This window comes from Nematolebias whitei, chromosome 9 (assembly GCF_014905685.2).
Source record: "Nematolebias whitei isolate Nwh7 chromosome 9, NemWhi1, whole genome shotgun sequence".
NCBI lineage: Eukaryota > Metazoa > Chordata > Actinopteri > Cyprinodontiformes > Rivulidae > Nematolebias > Nematolebias whitei.
In genome coordinates this window covers 45,618,711-45,638,591 of record NC_056506.1, presented here as the reverse complement: position 1 = coordinate 45,638,591, position 19,881 = coordinate 45,618,711, and the positions used below count along the sequence as shown (strand labels likewise).

The following is a 19,881-nucleotide window of genomic DNA, read 5'->3' as shown; positions in this document are numbered from 1 at the left end:
TAACTCCAGTTAAGTCTCTGGCAGCAGCATTTTGGATTAAATTGTAAGGATGGCGCCATCTTATGGGCCTTCCCTGTCTGTGCACCCTTGTGTGTCTCATTATTCTTGATTAATTCCACCTTCCGTTCCCAGCTGTTTGTAATCATGGCCTGTCTTGTCTGTGTATTTAAGCCTGTCTGTGAGTCTTGCCCTTTGTCGCCTCATCGTTGGGTCTTCCCTGATGTTTCCTGTCGTGTTCTAGTCTGCAGAGTCTGAGCCCTTTGCTTTATTATTATTATTATTAAATATATATATATTTTTGTATCTCCTGGCTCCAGAGTGCTTGTCTGAAATTGGGTTCGCTCTTGCCTGCTAAAATCCTGACATAAATGAAGACTTTTTTTTAAAAGAAAATGAACAGTAAAAGTTTTAAAGAGCACAAACGCTTTAAAGGGTGTGGAGAGAGCTCCATTCATTTCAATGAGGAAAAACACGGCAGAAAAAAACGAAATATTTCAAAAAGTAAAAACTGCACCAACATCAAAACGTCACCGCAGGAATGTCATAAATGAGCTGAAGCTTTTAATGTATGAACTGGTGAAATAGGACAAAAAAATGTGCAACGAGTTACGAGCTGAAAAGCGCACGGGAGAAAAACAGATCTCGATACATATCTCTAACATTATCGAGGCATAATCGATTTAGTTTAGAGGTTGTGTGAAAATGTTCTCTTTTAAAACGGTACCTCCCAAATCAACTTGTTTGTATAAATTATTCAGACACTTAAACCTTTTAGTGAAAGTAAAGTGTGTTTGTATTTGAGTGACCGTCTCAAACCCTCACCTTTCTTGACCATGCGTGCAGCGACCGTGTACTGTGTCGAGTCATTAGCTGCTCCTTTGCCTTTTGTCTTCCAGGCATCCTCACGTGTTGAAATCATCTGTTTCCTCTCTTCGATGCTCATCTGGGCCTCAGTCTCCTCCTCAGCCTTCTGCAGACACACGATCAAAACGATGAAAATTAGCGCAAACTCAATCATCTCTGATTATGGTTGCTCTACAGTTCCAGTCATGCTTTAATTATTTCCATAAAATCAAATCCATCATAGCCACGATACTACATCCACTGTTTCATCCGTACAACTTAACTCCAACTTCACGTCACAACTTTTGTTCCCTCGGGCACAAAGGTTCATGTAGCATCAAATCAAGCCAAGTTAAAGATTAGATGCATCCAAGCATGCTAGGTGTGTCAAGTCCTCTTCATTCCTTAGAGTGACAGCTCCTGATACTCATGATGTAATCACCAACACATCTTAGAGGAGCTTTCACACAAGTGGCTGCAAAACCAAGCAAGAGAGAAAAGACTCCAGTTCATGCTGCCCATTGTCCGGTGTGTCCTTACCTGACCATGATGGTCTATATACTGACACTTTTGGCCAAGGGAAATAGGAGGAGAAAAGGTGGAGGAGAAGACAGGCTCCTGAGGAGGTGGTGAAAAAAGTTAAAAGAGAGGAAATGAAGGACGCAAACACATGAAAACACCTAAACGAGAGACGTCGGATGGAGAAAGCCAAGGCCGAAAACTGAGAGCGATTAAAAAAAAACAACGAAGAGTTAAAATGACTTTACTTTGTAACTGAGCTCTGGTTAGTTACCTGCTTCAAGCGCTAAACAATTAGTAGATGTTATGAAAAACCAGCACCTACAGTAGACCTAACGTCTGCAGGACAAAGGACACACACCCGCTGTGACTGGACGGCACAGTTACTGCTCAAAGCTGATTGGTTTAGAGCTGACGAGCGACTGCCAACAGGCCTTACCCAGAGCTGCTCAGACACAGCAGAGGGGTCCTGAACGACCACCCCTTCCTCCTGAGGGGTCAAACACAGGGAAAGGACTCAGTCTGAGGGAGGGGGGCAGAGCTATTGTTGATAAACTGCTTGAGAGAGGCAGAAGGAGGGTTCACACAACACCCCCCCACACACAGAATACTAATGTGAAAGAAAGCTTTCAAAGAGGCAAAATCATTCAATCAAAACCTCCAAAAGCTTCAACGTTTACACCAAACTGTTGTTTTAAACCCCACAAATACAAGTACATAATAAAAGTAAGGGTTTTTTTTTGTTTGTTTGTTTTAGGCATGTGGCAGATGAACAGTACAGAGAGAGTGTCAAAATAAAAGCAGAAAATTAACTTGCTCTGCCTTTTTGGACTGATATTATTTTTTGTCTTTTATTATAACTTTTATGTCATTCCCAAAGATTTAAAATGAATATAAAATACCATAGATAGATAGATAGATAGATAGATAGATAGATAGATAGATAGATAGATAGATAGATAGATAGATAGATAGATAGATAGATAGATAGATAGATAGATAGATAGAGACCATATCTTCCAGCCTATAAAAATATTTAACACTACCATTTTCAGCCGCTAGATGGCACTCGTGTTGTATGGCATGCCATTGTGTCATGTAATAATAATATTAATGACACAATCGGCTTGCCAAATTTGCCTGGAGCAATCGTCAAATCAACTTTATTTCGCTGCGCCGCCCTGGTGAAATGAAGCTGATTTGACCATTAAAGTGCATTTATGAAGACAAAGTTCAACTGAGACACACCTTTACTATAATTTCGAGCAAACAAATAACTGTTTTTAAGTGTTAATCTTGTTAAATTCTTGTTCAAGTCCTCGTGTGCACGCTCCTGCGGCCGCCATTTGGCAGCCAATCGATTTTTGGCACAACACCGGCGCTCATTTCCGGGTTGTCAGCGGTGGCGCATAATAGATGCGACTTATACGGCAAAGTGACATATTTATGTTTTTTTCCACTTTATTAGACAGTTTTGTACTGATGCGACTTATAAGGCGGCGCGACGTGTACGGTGTAAAATACAGTAGATAGATAGCAGGAGGGAAATGTGAGGCTTCTAATAGCATGTTCTAATTATATAGAAGAAAATACACGACATAATCAGGTTTGTTCGTAAAAATGAACCAAAACTATTTAGCAAAATGGAACAATCAAAAGCCCATCTGAGAGAGAAATAAATAAAAAAAAAACAATTGTCAAAGTTAAACAACTGACTTAAGTTTAAGCATCAAAACTGTCAAAACTGTGTTGATGTTCAGGCTAAAACCTGCAACTGTAACTAAACGACTTGAAGCTAAGAGAAAGTTTATTTTTATGTTATAACTAGAGTGTAACACAGAAGTAACTGTACACATGTATTATTCTGAACTGACCGTCTTCTGGCCGCTCGGCTCCGTTTCCTGCGTCTCCGTCGACGCCACTTTGACCACTTCCTGTTTCTTGTTGATCCTGTTCTTCCAGTCCTCCTCACCACTCTTCTTCAGCAGAGCCACTCTGACAAAAGACAGACGGGCATTTGTAGGCACACTGTATTTGTTTCTCCAAAAACATCTCTTTCAGCTAGTGGTTGATGTTTTTCCAGGGACAAAAGTGACACTTCTGTTCAGAGTAGAAATATCAGACATCTTTATCTCATCCAAATTAACTGCTTTGGTTAATGCTGGTTTTTTAAAATTTGTTAATTTATTTATGATTTCTGACTGTACACAAACAAGTAAATCAGTGCAAATGTATGGATTCAAAACTTCCATCCATCCATCCATCCATGATCTTTACCCGCTTTGTTCTTTTCAGGTCATGTGGGTCACTGGTGTCCATGTCCAGCCGTCACTGTGAGAGAGGCAGGGGACACCCTGGACAGGTCTCCAGTCCATCACAGGGACACACGAGACAAACATTCACTCTCTCACTCACACCTAGGGACAATTTAGAGTTACCAATCAGCCTAACGTGCATGTTTTTTGGTCTGTGAGAGGAAACCAGAGTACCCGGAGAAAACCCAGGTGTGCACGGAGAGAACATGGAAACTCCACCCTGAAATACGGGGTACCGTTTGTAAAGTTACAGTCAAAAATTAACAGCAATATTATGGTTTATTTAGCCTTTCATAAAAATTTAAAAAATAGGTTTTGTTTTTCAAAGTCATATCTTCACCATGTTATTCATACATTCATAAATGTCATAGTTCCAAACTAAATATTTAATTTACAAGCTAAATATTTAGTTTACAAACTAAATACTTAACTTTCAAGTTAAATATTTAAATAGGTGTAAATTAAATATTTAATTTCCAAGCCAAATATTTATTTTTAAAATAAAACAAACAATTTTAAAACAAAATATTTATTATCCAATCTAAATATTTAATTTACAAACTAAACATTTAATTTCCTAAGCTAAACATTTAATTCCTAAACTAAATATTTAATTTGCTAACTAAGTATTTAGCTTGTACCTAAATATTTAACTTGCAAGCTAAATATTTAGCTTATAAGTTAAATATTTAACTAGAAAGCTAAATATTCAGACCGGCTCACTTTTAATCCCTGGCTTTTGACACAGTGTGATTTGTTTTTAACCTGTTTTATTCTACAGTGCTAGCCATTTAGTTAATATCTTCTGCTACTCGTAGCTATATTTTTATTTTACTTTATTTTATGTTTTGCTTGTTTGTTTCTACTGTACAGCACTTTGGTTGGCCTTGTTGCTGTTTTAAGTGCTCTATAAATAAAGTGGTATGGTATGTTTAGTTTGGAAAATAAATATTTAGGTTTGAGCTAAATATTTAGTTAGCAAATTAAATTTTGTTTTGAAAATTAAATATGTAGCTTGTAAATTAAATATTTAGTTTGGATGGACTGACATTTATAAATATGAATAACATGGTGAAAATATGAGTTAAAAAAAAACATTTTTTTTCTTACGAAAAGCTAAATAAACCAAAATATTGCTGTTAATTTTTGAATGTGTAACTTTACAAACGGCACCCTATACAGAAAGGCCCCCGATCGGGATACATTTAGGATATTTACAATAAAATCTTCTGTGATCGTTTTAAAATATTCTTCTTTTCTGCTGACCTGTATGTTTCTTTCACCAGCAACAACAAAACCCTAAAGTTTGGCATCTTTTGTGCTTTAAGTTCCACTTTAAATTATTTATGTGCACTGTGAAGCTGGGCTCAATTTCTCATGGTCCAGTAAATCACCAGTTTATGTAGAGTTTGATTCAAGGCTCCTCTTGACTCGTGCTGAGTTTGAATAAATGCAAGAAATGATACAGTAAATTGTTGTTTTTGTTAAAAGTCACAAATGAAATCCTCTGGATTTAAACGATTAAAGAGGGATTTGGCTTCTCAGCGAGCACACCGATCAGATCTGAAGACGAGTGCATGGGCAGTGCTAATAATGGATGTCTGAGGGCTAGAAGAAAGTGTGTCATCGCTGCTGCTGCTGCTGTTTGAGCATGGACAGGGCAGAAACGAGGGCGTCCTGAGGAATCTGATAAACCTCCGAGGATCCATCAGTCTGCACAGCTCTGTGGAAAAACACCACGATGCTAAAAAAAGAAATTCTTACCACTAAAGGTTCAAGAGCTGAACATAACTTCGGTTCACAAGAAAAAATAATTCCACCTAAATCTGTCAAGCAGCAAATTTATGACTGCAGTTTGTAAAAATCAGAGAGGTCTTTGAGGATCTGCGTTTGGACTTGGATATGTTTTTTTTTAATTATTATTATTATCTGTGCCAATGAAGACCAGCATGGCCACAGAGCTGCAACCAACAAACACCATGGTGAACCTGGTGTCTCACCTCTCCTTGATGGACATCTGTTTGGCAGACATGCCGTCAGACAGTTGGTCTCCAGAGTCCGTGGGGGACAGCAGGTCCCCAGAATGGACACTGTTCCTGCTGAGGTCCTCGGGGTGGTCCGGGTGAGAGGACTGAAGCTTGTTCAGAGCCTGAGGGAGGGACTGAGGTTTGGGGGCCGTCTGAGGAGGCACCTGGGGTTTGGGCTGAGGCTGCGGGGCTGTGAGGAGGTAAGGCTTGGGGAGAGACTGGCTGAAGCCCTGAGGTCTGGACGAGGTCTGAGAGGACTGGGTGAAGGATTTGAGATATGTTGGTGGGGGCTGTGGGTATGATGATGGCTGGATGTATAAGGGGGGTTTGGGGAGGGTCGGCGGAGGCTGGACGATTTGACGCTGCGGGCCGCTTGAAATATAAGACACCGCCCTGGATGATACTTTAGCGACCAGCGGCTGCAGCGGCCCCGGATGATCCGGTAAATCTGAAAAGAAACAAGTTTCAACATCAGCGTCTGAAATGAGCTTTTCCTGGTCAAAAAGGTCATTTTTATTTTTTAACGTTCAGATACGAAAATATAGAAATGTTTTTTTTTGTCTGTGTTCTCGTTTGTTTTCTAAATTATGACATTTCTCTCGTTTGTTTTGTTGCAGTACGATTTCAGATTATGTTTCTTTTCCCAAATATGTTTTTCCGTGGTGCTTCCAGACATTTTTTAATGGGGTGCCCAGATGGAGGCCTTAACTAAAATATATTTTTATAAGATTTGATATAATGTTGTCATATATGGGTTATTTGACTTATACAGCCATATGGGAGTTATATAGATTTACCCTATGATTCAGTTTTAATTTTAATAATTAATAATAATTATTGAGGAAAAAACTACTCAACATATTGAAGCTCATCCTCTTTTAAATTTATATTTATCAAACTATATGGCTATATATAAAAAAAGAACAGTAATGGTTTGTATATGGATATAACTTCATGAGACCATGCATCTTAATGTTGAGGATGTTGTTTTACACAGGCTAGCCTTATATGTCCTTAAGTTATTTTTAAAATTGTAAATAAAACACATACTTGTGTGTTTAAGTTCTAATTGCTCAAAAGCAACGATTGTTTTTAAGTTTAAGATGTTCGACTAATCCTAAATAGCTGGTATAAATTAAAAATGCACACCAAGCAAAAGCTTGGGATTCAAGATGAAACTGTCTGGCCAAATGGGGGAGGGGCAACAGTTTTTTTTTTTTTAGGGGTGGTCAGTGGCCCCCCCTGACACTCCTTGGTGGCACCCCTGGTCTTTCTATTGGTTCTTTTTGTTTTCTCCAAAACATTCATCCATTATCTTCCACAGCTAATTTGATGTGCTGGTAGCTGAGAGCGACCTGTTTTACATTCCTGATGCTAATCAAATATCCAAGATGGCCACCGTGGCTACTTTTAAATGGCTATAATAACTCAGCCATTTTTGGAGCTACCATATTCAGCTGACAGTTGGTGCATTTGTAGCTGAGAACAATACCTCAAATAAAAAATCCAAGATGGCCCCCAAAGCTACATTTAAATGTCTTTAGTTCAGCTGTTTTTACACATAAAGAGCTTAAATTTGGTGTGGTCATAGCTGAGAACATTCCCCATCACTACTGTATCCAAATCAAAAATCCAAGATGGCCACCCTAGCTTAAAAGAAAAAAAATGACATTGACTTGTTGTTTTTTTTTCCATGTTGAGCTGAAATTTGGTTTGGAAACCCAACACACAGTATGGTCAAATCAACATTTTAAAATGGCCACAACGAAGCAGTTCCCGTCAAAGTTTCTCCTGGAACTTTCTAGTTCTCTAATGTTGTTTTGATCCTTAGGTCCATTTTAATAAACTGCTGAAACCCCACATGAACCTTTGCAAGTTGTCGTGATGAAGACACTTGATCATTAAATAAATTGATGTGCAGTCGAGCCAATGAGTCTATTTTATAATAATACATGTCTTTATGGTGATATGGTTTTATTTTTTACTTGTCTTTTTGTTAATAGTGTATTAGCTAAAGGTTTTGGCGTCACCAGAGCATCAAGTTGTTGAAAGTTTACTAGTCTATTTGTATAAATACAGTTTTAGTTCGGACTGAGCCAGGCAGAACTAGCAGCCTGCAGACAGCAGGGTTAACACTGCTCCACTTCCACCTGCTTTATGTAAGTGCACATCAATTGTCCTGCCCTCTTTCAGTGCCTGCTTGTGTGTTTGCATGGCAAGAGACCACCCCTGGACACATTCTGCACCAGCACAGCAGGTCAGGTCCACTTTATGGTGATGCAAAGGGACCACAGCCCTTTTCTGGCTCACGACAGAATGAGAATACAGAAACATCTTCTGGGGACTCAAACATCATTTTGAGGGGAAGGAATTCCTCTTCCCTGACAAAGAGCTCCACGAGGAACGTTCACGGATGAGGGAAAAAAATGCTAATGAGATGCGGCCTCTGTGTATCAGCCAAATCAAACACTCCCAGCTGGGACGTGTGTGTGCCGCCGGCAGAAAGCAGTCATGCGTGGGAGCTCTCTGCAGAAAACAATGAGGATAATGAAAACAGCTTCTTTTCACAGGGAATTTCTCTTTGTCACTTTCCTCCTCTCTTTTTTTGGTTTATTTATTTATTTGTTATTGCCACCCCCTTTTCTCCAGCTGCAGATATTCATATTATTTTACCTTTGAAGACCCTGAACACACAGACACACACTCTTCGGGTTTCTTTGTAGGGGTGCCACCTACCTGAGACGCCTCCCTGGCTCGGGCCACTGCTCCCCTTCAGCTCTTGTGTGTGTGAGCTGGAAGCTGCAACATCTTTCAGGTGGCCTCCTTTTCCTCTTCCTCCCGCCTCCTCTCCTTTCTCCCTTCCCTCCTGGGAGGCTGTGGCTCCCCTGCTGGGCAGAGGGTCTGGCTCCCCCCTCCTCAAAGACGACTTGGTGGTGAGCTGAGGATGCTGCAGCCTGTCCTCCCTGTCCCTGTCAGAGGAGTGAATGCTGCCTTCTCTGGCTCCTCCCCGTTGTCTCCCTTCTCCCTCCCCCTCCTCCTCTTGATGCTCTCTCCAGCCCTCTGCTACTGCCTCCCCCTGCTGTTTGAGACTGGATGAGGAGGTGGTGGGAGCCCCTTTCTCTGAGCTCCTCTCGGGGAGGAGAGGGGAGATGAGCTCAGGCTCCGGGTGCCCCCCCTGAGTCAGGGAGAAGTACCTCGGTGCCCTCTCCTGGTGGATGTTTGTGCTGCTGGACAACTGTTGGGCGGGGCTGCAGGGGACGGCGGTGGACTTTCCTGGAGAAAGAGCATCACTGGCGCTGCTGCTGGGTAGCGCCATGGTTACCGTGGCAACAGAGGCTTGTGAGGCGATGGCTGCCACCGATCGAACCAGGGAGACCGACAGCGGCTCCAGTTTGATCTCGCCTCCATTTTTTAGCTGGAAGGACAGCAGGAGTCAGTGAGGAGGTCAGAACAAAAAGGATGAACTGATGTTAATGAAGCAGACACGGTGATCAGAGGACTGGGTGGGTGTTTGGGAACAGAGGTTCATAAGGTCACGACCCCGATGTGAGTCAGGAAACACAAACGAGATGTTCAAACATCACAGAATCCCACCAGGTTTTTTTTACATCTCTAAAAATTAACATAATGTACACTAGTGACTGAGATTTTTTGTGTTATTATGTTTTTGTTTACTCGTTGTTTGATTAAGCAAAATATTGAGAATAAATAGAAACAGATACAGACCCGGACTGTGTTCACAATGGAGCACAGTAAACACAGCAGATGCTTAAACTAAGAAATTGTGCCATGAATTGGATTAAAATTAGGTAATTTTGAAATTTATGGCAGCAAAACATCTGAATACAGTTGTGTCAGGGTCATGTGACGCTTCCACGCTCGTTTGAACAACAGTCTGTAAACACCGAGGAACTGAGACCAGCTGCTCAAGGTTTTGATGTAAAATATTGTTTTTCATTTCATCGTATTTAACATTTATTTTACCAGGCAAAATATTAGAGAACCAGTTCTCATTAACAAACATGAACTGGTCAAGAAGTCCCATTAAGAATTAGGCACATTAATACATTGAAGAAAACCGATAAATAAATTAATAAATTGCCCCATTCTTGTCTGATGAAGGATTCTGTTTTATTTATGTATTTATTTAGTAACTGCTGGATAGGAGTAGCCTATATATTGTTCTAAATCCTGTATCTACTGTTGTGCATTGATGGTGCCTTTCCAGTTGTGTAAACCACCAATACTAGAGGCACTAATGCACCCCACTACCATCAGAGAGGCTAGCTTTTGAGCTGTGCTAACAGTCTGGACAGTCCCTCTCCTCTTTAGTATGGAGGGCGTGGCATCTATGGTTTCAAAAATAATTTCACATTTTGATTTGTCTGACGGTGGCACGGTGGTGCAGTTGGTAGAGCCGATGCCTCTCACCAAGAAGGTTGCCAGATCGAATCCCGGATGAGGACTTTTCTGGGTGGAGTTTGAATCTTTGTGCATGCATGGGTGTTCTCTGGGAACTCCGGTTTCCTCCCACAGACCAAAAACATGCATGTTAGTCTGACTGGTGACTCTAAATTGGTGTGAGGGAGAGAGTGAATGGTTGTTTGTCTCGTTTGTCTCTCCCTTTGATGAACTGGAGACCTGTCCAGGGTGTCACCCACCTCTTGCACAGTGATGGCTGGATGGATGGATGGATGGATGGATGGATGGATTTGTCTGACCACAGAACAGTTTTCACCTTTGCCTCCGTCCATTTGAAATGATCTTTGACCCCGAGAAGACTGCCATATTTCTGAATTGTGTTCACAGATGTTTCTTTTTTCTTTGCATGACAGAGCATCTATGGAAGTGTTCCTGAGTCCATGCAGTGATGTCCAGAATAAAATCAGAGCTGTTTTAAATGCAGAGCAACCTGAGGCCCTGAATCAGCTAATCTGTAAGATGAAAGAGATTTGTGAGAGCTGCAGACCACCTGCGACTTCTGGGACTCTGCAGCATGTTGGGGACGACCTTGGAGGAGGCTCATAAGCATGGACCAGTGGAATGCCCACAAATCTGGCCATTTTGGATCTTGAAAGTTCCAGCAGGACTCAAGGCTGACAATAAAAAAAAAAAGTCTGCCTGAAAAAATCAGCAATTGTGGCTGGTCTGAATCTGACTCCACGGTTGGCCTCAAAAACAGGCCGACATCAAATTTCTTCTGGGATATGTGTAACCTAAGGAAAAGCTTCCTTTATTGTAACCCCCCACCCCCCCACCCCTCACCGAGAACTTCTGTGAAGGCTTATCAGAACGATGCCTGCTGACACCAACATCTTATCAGGACTATGGACTATCTGGAAGCGCTTCATGGACAAATCTCACCGTCTTGTCATCAAATGCACATGTAATGTGTCTATCAATGTGCTGCTGGCAGAGTTTTTGGATGTCTTAAATCATGTCCTGATAGGACAAGATGTGAAGAGATGTTTTTTGTAATACCACAATCCTATCCTCGTGGCTTTTCCCCCTTTTCTATCTAAAAAAGGATTTTGAAAAAGGATAAGGGGTCGCGCTCCAGTAGCAGCAGCAACGTGCACTCCGCCCATCTTTCGGACATAATCTCACTGTATTTTGGTAAAATGATAATAAAGCTTATTCTGATTCTGAAGACCATGGACACCCATCACTGACCTTCAGTGATGTCCTCTGAGCTCAGAGATTTCTCTAGATCCTTGAAATCTTTTGGTGATATAAACAGTACAAAATGGGAGATTCAAAAACTTACCAATTCTTTTGATGAGTAAAATTATTATAATACTGTCTCACTATTTTAACAGCAGTTTTTGCAGACTGATGAATCTTTTAAATTGTGTTGCTGCCAAAAAAAAACACTAATTTTCTTTAAAGTGGCACCGATTCTTAGTTTAAACATTTGATATGCTTACCATACTCCATTCACTGGAATAAAAATAGATTTATGAGATTTGCAAATATTTGCATTCTGTTTCTATGTAGATTTCACACAAACTTTTGCAGAATGGGCGTTCATGTCAGATAATAATAGAGTCACGTGTCTGACATTGTAATTATGTGTTTGGAGGATGCAAAGGTATCCCTGTAAAAAATGCATGACAAAATAGGAAGGAAAAACAGAAGAATATATTAAATTAATTTAATAAATTGTATTGATTATCTGCAATACAATGGTCTGAAAAGCTCAGGATAAAATCAGACTTTTTTAAAAATAACTACTGATAAGTAGGATCCATCTTTCCTCCATATTTCCTTGGTGGAGCTTGTTTATGTTAAGCAGCATGTTTTTTTTTTTGTGTGCAATTTGCAGCCGCCTCTAAAACACAAACTTCATATAATCTGAGCTGCCAGCATTCAGCATCCAGTCCAAATCAAAGCTACACCGACTCATATCACTCCTCAGATACTGGTTCTGTTAGTTCTTCAGCAACAAACTATTGCTCTCATTCACGTATCGCATGCTTGCTGTGCACCAAACAAGCATGCCACGTAAGCAGCCGCCGACAAAACCAAGAGAACAGACTGGTATTGGCTCGGCACGGCCCAAATGATCACGTGCTGCATGTAACACTTTATCAAGCTCAGATAAAAGCCACTAAACACAAACATTGATCACCAGCAGGACCAGTCAGACCAATAAAAAGCTGGAACCAGATGTAGGCAGAGGGGGTCTTACTTGTTCTCCCTGATTGTCACCGTTACAGACCGCAGAGGTTACTGGTGTCTCAGCTTCCTGTGTGGACACCAGTTACTGAACATGACTAACTGCTGGGCAAAATGGTGGGGACAAAGCTTTATAAAACATTTACATCCTGCTTTTTGAAGATTTTTTTTTGGTTCCAGAGCTTGTTGTGTTAAGCAAAGGAGATTTCACCTTTTTGCTAACATAAGTTTGTCTGGCGCGACGTTGCAAAATAAAAACATCTGCTTTCCTTTGGTCCTGAGTGTGAGGAATTTTGTTAAGAGCATTAGCTGACTGAAACGTTTCCTTATAAATAAGTGTTCCCTGTACCTGCTCCACCTCTCCCTGGGTGATGGGCTGCGTCTGAAAGCGGGTATTGGCTCTGCGCTTCCGGATGTCCCCTCGAGACCCCTCCACGGTTTTGGCTGTGGAATGGGCGAGGTGGTTGAACAGGGCCATCTTCTCAGACAAACTGAGCGAGGAAATGTCCGGCTCGTCCAGGACGGGCGCCTGATCTTCGCTGCGTCCTCCAGCCCTGAGAGCTTGACCCGGCTTCTGGTGATCCGAGGCTTCTGTCTTGAGTTCTTGGACTGATGAGGAAGCCTGAATGCTGCGGGTGATGTCAGTGGGGAAAACACAGGTGTCAGATTTTGATTTGCTTGCTCCTGTTTTCTTGGTAATAAATAGTTTATTACATGTCTTTGTTCCTACGGCTAAATCAAGAAGGCCCTGACATGAAAAAAATCCCAGTCCATAATTGAAACATATCTAAGAAGTAAAAAAAAAAAGAATTAGATAACAACTTGACTTGTTTTTATGTAGCTGGTTTATTTGTGTAAATCTGAATTTAGGATTTCAAACCAGTTTATTTCTATAGCACCAAGTCACAACAGAGGTCGTTTTGGGGCACTGCATAAAAACATTCACATCCATTTAAAAAAGTAAATTAGTAAAAAAATTATCTAAGGAAACCAGTAGATTGGTTGAATCTTCACTTTGCCGCAGTCCTGAGCAAGCACAAAGGAGACAGTGGAGAGAAAAAACTCCCTTTTAACAGGAAGAAACCTCCAGCAGAACCAGGCTCAGGACGAGCGGCCATCTGCTTGGACCGGCTGGTTTAAGAGGAACAGGAAGGAGAGACAAACACAGAATGACAGGTCCAGATGAACTTTCTATTGGAAAAAATTAAATAAAATAAAATGCATGTTAAAAATAGAAATAGATATAAATACAAACAGGTAAAGTAGAGCAAGTAAAGACAGCAGAAGAGTGAGGGAATGAGGTCAATTTGTCCTCCAGCAGTCTAAGCCTATAGCAGTATGACTATGGCTAGTTTAGGAAACCCAAACCAACCCTAACTATAGAATTTATCAATAAGTAAAGTCTTAAGTCTAGTTTTAAAACTAGTCAATGTGTCAGCCTCATGGACAGAAACTGTACGTTGCTTCCACAAGAGAGGAGCCTGAGAACTGGAAGCTCTGCCTCCCATTCTGCTTTTAGAAACTTTAGGAACCACAAATAAACCTGCAATCTGAGAGTTAAGTGCTCTATTAGGAAAGTATGGAACATTACGATAAAATGGTAAAGGACTGTAGCATTTTACCACTTTTGATTTTAGCTAGCTGTTTTTTTTACATTTAGCTTTAGGAAAGAGGAAACTTCAGGTTTAAAAAACATAATTTTTAATATGTCCTAGCTTCTTAGAAATGATTGAAGTTGTCGTTACCTTCAAGATCTTGCGGCTGTGGTGGGCCTGAATCTATTAAAACATTTTAGCTATTCTTTTTTTTAAACTTTTTGTAACTTTTATATATTTTTTTAAATATAAATATAATGTTACTATAGTAAATGTTTTCATCCTTTTGTATTTTAGCTAATGTTATACATCTTTTAGCGTTTGGTTTCCTTTTAGATAAATCCTAAAATTAGGGTTGGCTTGTCATGCTGCCATAGGCTTTGACTACTGGAGGACAAATTGAACCGATTTCCTTAAATGAATTGTTAAAATTGAATAGTTTTAATTTTGATACTATTTTTATAACATGTGATTCTTGACCTGCCATTGTGTATCTGTTCCTCTCAAACAGCCGGTCGAAGCAGATGACCGCTTGTCCTGAGCCTGGTTCTGCTAAAGGTTTCTTCCTCATGAGGGAGTTTTTCCTTTCCACTGTCGCCTTCGTGCTTGCTCAATGTGAGAGTTCTGTGATGGAGTTAAACTCAAAGCAGTCTGCTCCTCAGATAAATAATGTTAAATTATTATTTTTATATATGAATGTTTCTGTTCAGTGCCCTGAAACGACTCCTGGTGTGACTTTGCACTATATAAATAAACTGATTTGAAATTGGAAATAGTGTTTTGCTCATTTTAAGTTTTAGCCATTTTTGATACATTTACCGGCAGTTTTTAGCTAGCGTCTTGCTACTTTTAACTTTTAACTAGTGCAATTCAACTTTTAGTTGTCACTTAGTTCTTTTTTTGCTTTTAGCAAATCTTTTACTTCTTTTAGCTGTAATGATTCCGTTTTAGCATTTTCAGCACATACATTCAGCGCTCAGTATTCACTGCAATATAATTTCTCTAGTCTCTCATAAGATCTTCTCCTAAATGTTAAAGTCAGAAACACGTTTCAAACACCTGACGGTAAAAACTGTGTCAAGTGAAAGGCACAGAAATGGACATAAGCAGATCAGCAGCCGTACTGCGTCAGATTATCATGTAAAGCACTTGGGAGTTTGTAGAGGTTATAATAATCACCTGCAGTGTGCAAAGTAAAACCTGTTAAACAAACTACAAGACAACTAAACACATGGCTCATTAATAAGTTTATCCAAATGTTCTACTGGTCAGTGAACAGGTGCACATGGCAAAGCAGCCCACCTGTAGCTGGTCACATTGGCTCTGGCGGTTGTGGGGCTGCACACTTGAACTGCGTTAACGTCCTCAGGTGGTGAATATGGTGTGGGATCACTTCAGAAAATGAGGAATAGAATAACACTGTCAGGAAAGGTTATGATGACAATGAAAACAAAAAATGTGCAAACTACAGGTATAACGCGAAAATATGATGCTATGGGGTGCCGTTTGTAAAGTTACACTGTCAGAAATTATCAGCAAATTTTGGTTTATTTAGCCTTTAAATAAAAAAAAGGTTTTTTTTCAAAGTCATATTTCACCATGTTATTCATACATTTATAAATGTCATAATTCCAAACAAAATATTTAATTTACAAGCTAAATATTTAATTTACGAACTAAATATTTAACTTGCAAGTTAAATATTTAGTTAGTAAACTAAATATTTATGTGTAAATTAAATATTTAATTTCCAAGCTAAATATTCATTTTCAAAACTAAACATTTAATTTCCAAACTAAATATTTATTCTCCAAGCTAAGTATTTAATTTACAAACTAAACATTTAATTTCTAAGCTAAACATTTTATTTCCAAAATAAATATTTATTGTTTAACTAAATATTTAACTCTCACCTAAGTATTTAACTTGCAAGCTAAATGTTTAGCTTGCAAGTTAAATATTTAGTTAGCAAATTAAATATTTAGTTTAAAAATTAAATGATTGGCTTAGAAATTAAATATTTAGTTTGGAAATTTAAATATTTAATTTGGAAATTAAATATTTAGCTTGGAAATTAAATATTTAGCTTTGAAATGAAATATTTAGCTTTGAAATCAATTATATAATTTACACCGAAATATTTAGTTTAGTAACTAAATATTTAGTTTACTAACTAAATATTTAGCTTGTAAATTAAATATTTAGTTTGTAACTATGACATTTATAAATGTATGAATAACGTGGTGAAAATATGACTTTGGAAAAAAAAAAATTCTTATTAAAGGCTAAATAAACTAAAATACTGCTGTTGATTTTTGACTGTGTAACTTTACAAACGGCACCCCATACAGGGCTCACCTTGAAGCGCTGACCACCTCTCTGTTGGTGACGGGTTGAGTTTGTGCACGGTCCTGAGCTCTTCTCAGACGTCGTTCTACAGCAGCATTTCGAGAGCGAGGCTTGGGAGCACCACCTTCTGATGTTTTTTCCAACTCCTGGAACCAACAATATGTCAGAGATATGTTCCTGTTAGCTTTGACAGTGAAACGAGAAGTAAAAAAAAAAAAACGCCTATTATTAGTTGCGAAATAAGGCCATAGATGATCTAGCCTTTGGTTTAGAGATTTTTAACTATCCATTATGTAAAAATTTGGAAGATTTGAAGTGAACGACTGAAAGATACATAAAGTAATAAAGATATAAACAAAATATTTACCCTGAAGAGTGATCTCTTTGCAGCTACACTCATCTTGGCTTTTTCATCCAGTTTTTCTTCATCTGCTGAAAAATACACATAATAAATTACAAACTACTATGTTTCAAAATACTTTATAGAGGAGACAGTGATATTTTGTGGCATTCTTTACAAAACTGCAACCAAATAATTCACCTCTTCCCTAACTTTCTTTCCAAGTCTTGATAAAAAAATAAAAAAAAACATGTTAGCTATGGAAAAACTTTTAAACCCAATGACTTTTATATACTTCTTCAGATTTTTTGCACCAGTAGTGCAACATGGCAAAGTCAAACCAACTGTATCTTCAATTCAGACTTAATGCACAGACATAAAGGTTAATATATGAAAGCATATTTTATTGTTATTACAACATGAGGAAATTTTAGGTTTTAAAGGTTAATCTTTAGGATGCCCTAACTTCTTAGAAACAACTTGGGTTGTCGTTACCTTCAAGATCTTGCAGTTGCGGTGGGCTTAAACGTGACCTGGGGGAATCATTGACATTCATTAAGCTTCAGTACCACAATTATATGTTAAAAACTGCTTTATTGTCATCTGAAGGTTACCATAGGTCACCCATGTACCTGTCAGACTCCAAGCGCTCTGCAGAGGTGATGGGCTGAGTCCTGAACCTCTCAGACATGCGACTGTCTCCTGGAGTGATGTAACGCCGAGGTTTCCGAGTCCCTCCGTTCAAATCAGTGCTGCTAGCTGGATCCACCTCCTTATCTGAGACGTCCACTTTAGTAGTCTCACTTTTCAGGTGGTGGATTCATTTAGAAAAATTAAAAAAAAAACACAAAATATAGAAGTGAATTTATCTAATATGTAGTAAAGATTTTTTGACAAATGAAAAACTAAACAAAATTATTTTTATTGAATATGTTGAGGGCTGAAACTGACAAAGGAGCTTAAACTTGGTTGTTAAAGTTAAAAGAAAAGCATTAACTAAAAGCTAATAGAAGCAGAACGCTAATGAAACGTAAAAATAAAACACTAAATAAAGGTTAACAGGACCAAAATGAAGTGGAAATTAGCAAATTTTTAATTATAGAATAAAGTAGCAAATGGTTGGCTGAAAGACAAAAGTAGAAATAGGCTAAGAAGATAAGTTTTTGCTAAAAGCTTAAAGTAGCAAAAGACTAGCTAAATTTACTATATAATGTGTTATGTGTTGTCATCAATGTATGTTCCCATACAATGGTGAAATTGGCTCTCTGCATTTAACCCATCCACCGCCAGGTGGGGCAGTGGGCGCCTGGGGAGCAACTGGGGATAATGTGTCCTGCTCAGACACCATGAGATGTGCAATGACCAAGGATCGAACCCCGGACCTTCGGGTCATGAGTCGGCTGCCCTGCCACTACACCATCTCAGCCCCCTTTATCAATCATACCGAAAATCACCATTCTCCTGAATGAGCTACATGAATGGCTAAAATCGGGAGGGATGCAGACGGCACAAAGCCACTCCTAGTTTTACACAACAAACTCTCAGTAATGGAGTAATTCATGTTAACATGCAGCAGCAAACCAGTAAACATTAAGTTGCAAAGAAAAATAATAAAAACTTACACAACAGACACATTCCATGCAACATCATTCAGACCACTGGCTGCAACAGCCACCATCAGCACATTATTTAGTTGCAAGAGATTATTGAAGCACTTTCAAGCACTTATTTAGTGATGCAACGCAGAGCCCATGCCGGTGAACCTACAACTCAGGCTTCCTGTTGGCATTCTCCAGGTAAGAGTGTCGCAGCTGTGCCACTGACACCCTTGTATCCAGGGTCCCCATCTCCCCATTAGCCACTCCTGGTGGAGGGACCATCCTGGGTGCCTCTCGGCCCGCCCCCTGCCTCTCAGCGCGGTACACGGCAGTGTGTTGGCTCAGACCAATATCTGACATGGAGCGGGTTCGTATCTTGGGTTTGAGCCCTCCGACTATTTCCAAGCTTCTGTGTTTGGCCTGAGGCACAGACGAGCCCTTCTGAAGGTAGGCGACGGAGTCAAACCTCTGTTGTGACGGTGCGCTCTGCTGCTGCACAGCTGATCGTTCATAGTGAGGCTCCTCATGTTTTATTTGGGAGTCTTGCTCTTTACCTGGGAGCCTATTTGTACGCCAGTTATACACATGCTGCTCTTGAGATGGTCTTTGGTTTTCTTGTGGCAGTCTCAAGTGATGGTTATGTTGCCTTGGAGGTTCTTGCGGAACTTGATCTGCATGTTCTACCCTTCTGACGTCGTACTGTTTCTGCACTGGGGGGTCATGTTGCTTCATTTTGGGCTCTTGATGGTAAACAGGCTGTATGGACTGATCTTGCCTTTGTTGCTGGTGCACAGAGATGTGAGAAGGCTGTATAGTTCGAAAGACTCTCTCCTCTTGGTCGTCATGACTGGAGAGATGTTCTGTTCTTCTTTCTCTGATCCTCTGAACAGTTCTTTCCCTCCCTCTCTCCACTGGCCGGTCTCTATCCAAGTCCTCCTCTGCCTGATTCCTCCTCCTTCTCTCTGGGCTGAGGGTTTGCCAGTCTGTCTCTTCGTGCTGCCCTCTCTGAGGATCGTCCACACTCTTCTCCCTTTTGCGAATCTCTGAAGGTAGCACAGCTTTCCTGCTCTTCAGCAGGCCCTCTGTGTGGGCTTCTTCTTTTAGGACCTGTCTTGCCTCCAGTCTTGCCTCCAGTCTTGCCTCCTTGTGCACTGCATGCATTTGGTCGACATTCAGTCTTCTTCGTGGTTGGACCTCCGGTGGTCCAGAAGATTTGACCATTGGTTGGGTGTCTATAGCAGGGCCAGAGTGTTGGTACTCAGAGGTGGAGGGTGCAGGATGGTGAGCCGGACTTGGCTGAGGCTGGTAAACATTCCTTTGTTGTGGGTGCTCTGTGTGTTGTGGGGCATATTGAGCAGAGCTGCCATGACTGTACCGTCGGCTTGACTGCTGCCTGTCTGGACTTTGGTCAGGGGGCTTCTGGAGCGTCTCATCCCTGGACAATCGGTCCCTTACCCGGATTCTTGGAGAAAAAAATGCACACAAGACACTAAGATTCCACTTAAATATAAAGATGTACAGCTCTGTCTGAACACATGACACAACTCGCACAATCACTGGTGTTTTAATGAAGAACAAAAATTATATGTTAAAATGAACAGTTATTATTATACAATG

At 40.1% G+C, this 19,881-nt stretch overlaps 1 protein-coding gene across 1 annotated transcript in view; it reads right to left on the bottom strand.

Moving 5' to 3' along the window:
* The window catches only part of svilb (supervillin b), a 49,355-nt gene that overhangs the window by 19,923 nt on the left and 9,551 nt on the right, over nucleotides 1–19,881 (bottom strand). The window contains exons 5-18 of the mRNA XM_037682411.1: nucleotides 18,434–19,726; nucleotides 17,299–17,469; nucleotides 17,162–17,199; nucleotides 16,694–16,758; nucleotides 16,336–16,472; nucleotides 15,280–15,369; nucleotides 12,732–13,011; nucleotides 12,396–12,452; nucleotides 8,441–9,119; nucleotides 5,678–6,152; nucleotides 3,237–3,357; nucleotides 1,802–1,852; nucleotides 1,384–1,461; nucleotides 823–970 (exon numbers count right to left, since the gene is read on the bottom strand). Of these exons, the coding sequence (XP_037538339.1) occupies nucleotides 823–970; nucleotides 1,384–1,461; nucleotides 1,802–1,852; nucleotides 3,237–3,357; nucleotides 5,678–6,152; nucleotides 8,441–9,119; nucleotides 12,396–12,452; nucleotides 12,732–13,011; nucleotides 15,280–15,369; nucleotides 16,336–16,472; nucleotides 16,694–16,758; nucleotides 17,162–17,199; nucleotides 17,299–17,469; nucleotides 18,434–19,726 (3,683 nt within the window). The remainder of the gene's footprint in view (nucleotides 1–822; nucleotides 971–1,383; nucleotides 1,462–1,801; nucleotides 1,853–3,236; nucleotides 3,358–5,677; nucleotides 6,153–8,440; nucleotides 9,120–12,395; nucleotides 12,453–12,731; nucleotides 13,012–15,279; nucleotides 15,370–16,335; nucleotides 16,473–16,693; nucleotides 16,759–17,161; nucleotides 17,200–17,298; nucleotides 17,470–18,433; nucleotides 19,727–19,881) is intronic.